Raw genomic sequence first — 4,666 nt, forward strand, 5'->3', positions numbered from 1 at the left:
ATGAACAAGGACCTTATAGAAAAATACCATAAGCGAACTCGTCATGAAAAGGACGAGGTGGTTAAGTCCCTCATTGCAAGCAAGATGGAGGATTGAGAGTTTGTGAGTAACCACGTTTCGAGAATGAAACGATACGTAGAGAGGCTAATCAAGCTCAATGTGAATTTTGACGAAGAGCTTGCAATTGACATAGTGTTGAACTCTCTGCCAAGTTGTTATGATTAGTTCATATTGATCTATTATTTGAACAGCAACAATGAAACTACTTTTTCATAATTGCACAACCCCCTTCAAATAGGTGAAGCAGGAATGAAGGGAAAAGGTATTTCCTCATCTCCTACAAGTGCACCTGTTATGGCCATAGGTCAAGGGAAAAGGAAAAAGAGGAAAGGTCCTCCGAAACAAAACTAAAAGGGTATGTCCCAAGTTGGGTCGTCAAGTACAGGACCTAAAGGAAAATCCAGTTCTGATGCTCCCCTATCTATGACCCTAGAGAGGCCAATTGCTTCTATTGCAATGACAAGGGGCATTGGAAACGAAGTTTCCCGAAATACTTGCAAGATATCAATGATGGCAAGGTGAAGCCAACACTAGCATGTATTTAATAACTCATCATATTCTCATTCTTGGGTCCTTGAAACAGGATGTGAGTTTCACATTTGTTTTGATTTGTAGGGGCTAAGAAGAAGTGAGGCTAAGAAACAGTATCAGATGCAAAGAGAAGAGTATGAGAAACAAAGTAAATGAAAGATAGAAAATATAGGTGATATGAGAAGCAATAGAAAGAAAGATTAGAGAAGATTAGAAGAGGAAGATTAAAGAATAAAGAATAGCAGTGCATGCTATTAGAGAAAGAGATTACATCACCAAGTACAAAAAATAAGAGAATGAAAGAAAGATAAGAAAAAGTATAAAGAATAAGTCACTAGACAAGTTTGTCTGATGTAGATTTTATATTTTGCAGGTTTGAGTAGCGACAGTCGTGATACCAGAGGAGAGGAGAAGACAGAAGCACAAGGACAAGAAATAGATAGGAAGATGTTATTTGTGTATTTCCTTGTTGTTCATTATTTAATAGATAGATTTTGTTATAAACACGTGATTAATCTTAGTATGTAAAGTGTTTTAACTTTTTAATAGAATTCCACAGTTTTGTAGAAAACTCTTATATATCCCTTAAATTAGATGTTAGAAAAATCCAAGTTGTTACAGTTTTGTAGAAAAATAATACACACAAAGCTCTCTACTGCAGAAAATCAATCCATTTACATAGGATTTCAATAGTCATGTAGCAAAATAATACTCACAAAAACAAACAATAGTCATGAAAACAAACAGTAGTTCAACAATTAACAGAAAGAAAAAAAAAAAAAAAAAAAAAAAAAAAAAATCATCCTACTTTATATCCACAAATCACAATCCCCATTATCATATTAATTCAAAAATAATAATAATAGTAATACTTAAAGTATAAATAAATAAAGCTGACATTAGACTATTTCCAAAATTTTGACTGAGCTTGGCATGAAATTCGCGTGTTTAGCAACAAAAGTCATATTCACAATAAAAGTCGATAAAGAATATGCAGATATTTGTTTGTAGATGTTAGACAACCTTTTTTTTTTATGATGTAAAAGTAATAGTTTTGTTAACCTTTTTGCCATATCATCCATCCGTAATTATAAAAATGTTACACAAAAAAAAAACAGTAACAGTAAACAGCATTACAAGTATCAATGACTAACATTTACGAATACGAATTTCCACGTGACTCTTCAATGCTCTACAAAAAAAAAAAAAATTGAATTATATAATTAGTCAAGATTTTTATAAAATCCAACAACACTTGTATCTAATAATAATAATAATAATAATAATAATAATAATAACAGACCAGTCTTTTAAATGATTTGCTTTGAGAAGCTCCTCCATTCTCATCTAACTTAGCACGATCCAAAGCCTAATGCAAGACATAGCAACATACTTTCATATTCTTTTTATTTTTTTCTTGTAACTTTAATAAAAAAAAATATATTTTAATAAGAAAAAATGTTGTAATAAAAAAAAAAGTAAATTGATATTTTTTTACTTGGATTAATGATTCCACTCGTCGTCTCATCCGAGTATGCATAAATCCTTCAGAACACTGTTACCAAATAAATACATAAAATAAAATAATGAGAAAAAAAATGTTAAATTAAAATTGAAAATTTTCCATCTGGCCCCACAAAATGGCTAAGTTACAATCTTTATCAAGGTAACATTTGTCAAATTGAAAAACATACCAAAAATGTTTATTCTATAACTGGTTTTATATATATATATATATATATATATATATATATATATATATATATATATATATATACTTTTATATATATATATATATATATATATATATATATATATATATATATATATATATATATATAATATGTCATTACCTATTAAAAGATAAAAAAAAAAAAAAAAAGTATTTTTCTTTTTGTTAATTTGACCCAAAATGAAAAAATCAGGACTTTTATGTTCAAAATTTTAATTTTATTGAAAAATGGTGATATTAAACACTTAAAAATATTGGGAAAAAATGTGAATATATAATTAGAAGCAGAAATGTGACCTTGACATGATAATTGACATATGCATGAAATGTTGATAAACTCCAAACTGTTTTGTCCAATTTCTTTCCTTCTACATGGCGTGTTGAGATAACTGCATTTGTTAAAATATATTAAATATGTTTCTTTATTTCTTCATACATAAATCTAACAAATATATATTAACAAAACCCCAAAATTCATAAAATTTACCAAAAGAAACAAAACCAGCATTTGCAGATAAAGCATGTTCAGGAGCTTCTTTGAGTTCATTAGGAGGTGAAGAAGACCATAAACAAGCAGGAGCATTATTAAGTCCAGCTGTACGTCTTGCTTCCACAAATTCCTTTATAAAAATTTATAATTCTTTAATTACTAACAACAATAAGCTTTTAAAAAAAAAAAAAAAAAAAAAAAAGTATTTTCTTTTGAACAAAACCTGAAGGAATGATGCAGCAAGAACAGTATCAATGGAGTCATTGAATCTCATTGGGAACACTACAGTTACCTTTTCAATCTGTAATTTATAACAAGTTTTTAATCTGTTAAACATGGAGTAATGAAGTTGTTATTGATGTTTTAAAGAAAGTTACATATATTGAAAAATAAACCTGAGGAACAATGAAGAAGGATTCATTAGGTCGATGGAGAAGGGGGACAAGGACACCAACATTAGGGGGCACAGACCTTGATGCAAGGCGCTTCAAGATTACTCTTAGTGGGGCCCCCATTACCACTTCTCTCACAGATGCAATCTTTACCAAAAGATTTTGCTTCATTTCTGTATCATGAGAAGTAACAGTGTCATGTAATCATGTTTACAGATAAGAATGAGAGAAGAGAAGAGAAAGAATTGAACCTTCAAGTGAAGGAAGTTTAGACAAGTTGAGTTTAACTGTGAGATTGAAGCCATCTCTTGGAGGATCAAGGATATGAACAACACTACCATATGCTGCTTTGATTGCTTCAATGGCTCCAAATGGAAGGCCACCGGAGAATTCAGTCTCTGGAGGTGGAGTGGGGAGTGATACTGATAGATGTAGAAGATGTGGATTCTTTATCGATGCCTGAAACCTTTACTTGAATCAATGGTTTTAAATTTTTAATAATTGATTAAGAATTCAAATGTTTCGTATCGACTATACCTGAATATGGTAACGAACGTCATCGAATTCAACCCAGTGGCAATCCAACTCGACTCCTTTCTCGATACTGGTATGAGGTATTAGGTATAAGAATCATGAAGCGAAAAGGATAGATTTGGAGCTGAAATTTGATAGAACTTACTTTTGAACGCGGTTTGTTAAGATCTGGAGGAGGTATCTTGACTGAGATTGAAGTAATATCATCGTCTATCTCTGTGTATTTGTGCGCTCGCTCATGCGTCTTTCCGCATCTTCAATTTCTGATTTCTTTTTTGACTTCACATGGAGATTGAGGAATCGGCTTCATTCTCGTCCATCATAGTGGATACCTAAGAAGGTAAATATATGGCGATCAAATTCATCGATGAACACTGTCGAATTAATTTGAATGTGAATGAAATGGTCCATTTCTTTCAGCAATGGTGGAATAAAATCATAAATGATTTAAAAATGAATCAAAATAAACGATTAAAAGACAAAAAGTAATCAATGTTCAACCACATCTAAAAACTAGGGTTTAAAAAAAAGCCATGATCGACTTAGCCAGACGGGTTTTGTCTGCTTCCAGAATTCAACAAGCAAAAGTATTTGCGATTTGTAAAGTTAGAGATTCATGATCTTGAAGACTATTAACGCCACTCTATATTCTTTACCCGTTCCAATTAGTTTTCGGATACCCAATTGGTTACCTTAGAAGATGGACGACGACGGAGACGGCGGATTCCAGAGAGCAATGAAGAAGAGTAGCGTCGGAGAAGGAGAGTCGGGAAACGGAGAAGATGAATCGCGGCGGAGCGATGTTCGACGGGGACAGCGACGATAAATCGGAGAAGGCGTTGAAACGGAGAGAATGAGGTGATGGGTGGTGGTGCCGCTGTGAGATTAGAATAGAAACGACGGTAATTAAGATTACTCAATGTTCGT

The 4,666-nt window shown here is 32.1% G+C and overlaps 1 protein-coding gene across 2 annotated transcripts; it reads right to left on the reverse strand.

The window, feature by feature from the left end:
• Window positions 1–1,605: 1,605 nt before the first annotated feature.
• Window positions 1,606–4,666, reverse strand: DIS2 (Arp2/3 complex, 34 kD subunit p34-Arc). 2 transcript variants are annotated; one of them, XM_078971731.1, is made up of 11 exons: window positions 4,432–4,666; window positions 3,885–4,071; window positions 3,743–3,809; window positions 3,457–3,664; window positions 3,209–3,378; window positions 3,037–3,114; window positions 2,811–2,943; window positions 2,621–2,712; window positions 2,090–2,146; window positions 1,895–1,960; window positions 1,606–1,783 (listed from the first exon to the last, which is right to left on the reverse strand). In XM_078971731.1, the coding sequence occupies exons 2-11, from the start codon at window positions 3,944–3,946 to the stop codon at window positions 1,748–1,750; spliced, it is 969 nt and encodes a 322-aa protein (XP_078827857.1). In that variant the 5' UTR covers window positions 3,947–4,071; window positions 4,432–4,666; the 3' UTR covers window positions 1,606–1,747. The 2 variants fall into 2 exon arrangements, with proteins under 2 accessions (XP_078827857.1, XP_078827858.1); XM_078971732.1 differs by lacking the exon at window positions 4,432–4,666 and having other exon boundaries at window positions 3,457–3,671.

This window comes from Lactuca saligna, chromosome 8, assembly GCF_052625555.1.
Source record: "Lactuca saligna cultivar CGN05327 chromosome 8, ASM5262555v1, whole genome shotgun sequence".
NCBI lineage: Eukaryota > Viridiplantae > Streptophyta > Magnoliopsida > Asterales > Asteraceae > Lactuca > Lactuca saligna.

Excerpts from the sequence above, each read along its gene's own strand:
- DIS2 (XM_078971731.1), bottom strand. The coding sequence starts at position 3,946 with ATGATATTACTTCAATCTCAGTCAAGATACCTCCTCCAGATCTTAACA. Across the intron at positions 2,944-3,036 it reads TTGCTGCATCATTCCTTCAG|GAATTTGTGGAAGCAAGACG; the intron begins GTTTTGTTCAAA and ends ATTTTTATAAAG. Across the intron at positions 1,784-1,894 it reads GCAAATCATTTAAAAGACTG|AGCATTGAAGAGTCACGTGG; the intron begins GTCTGTTATTAT and ends TTTTTTTTGTAG.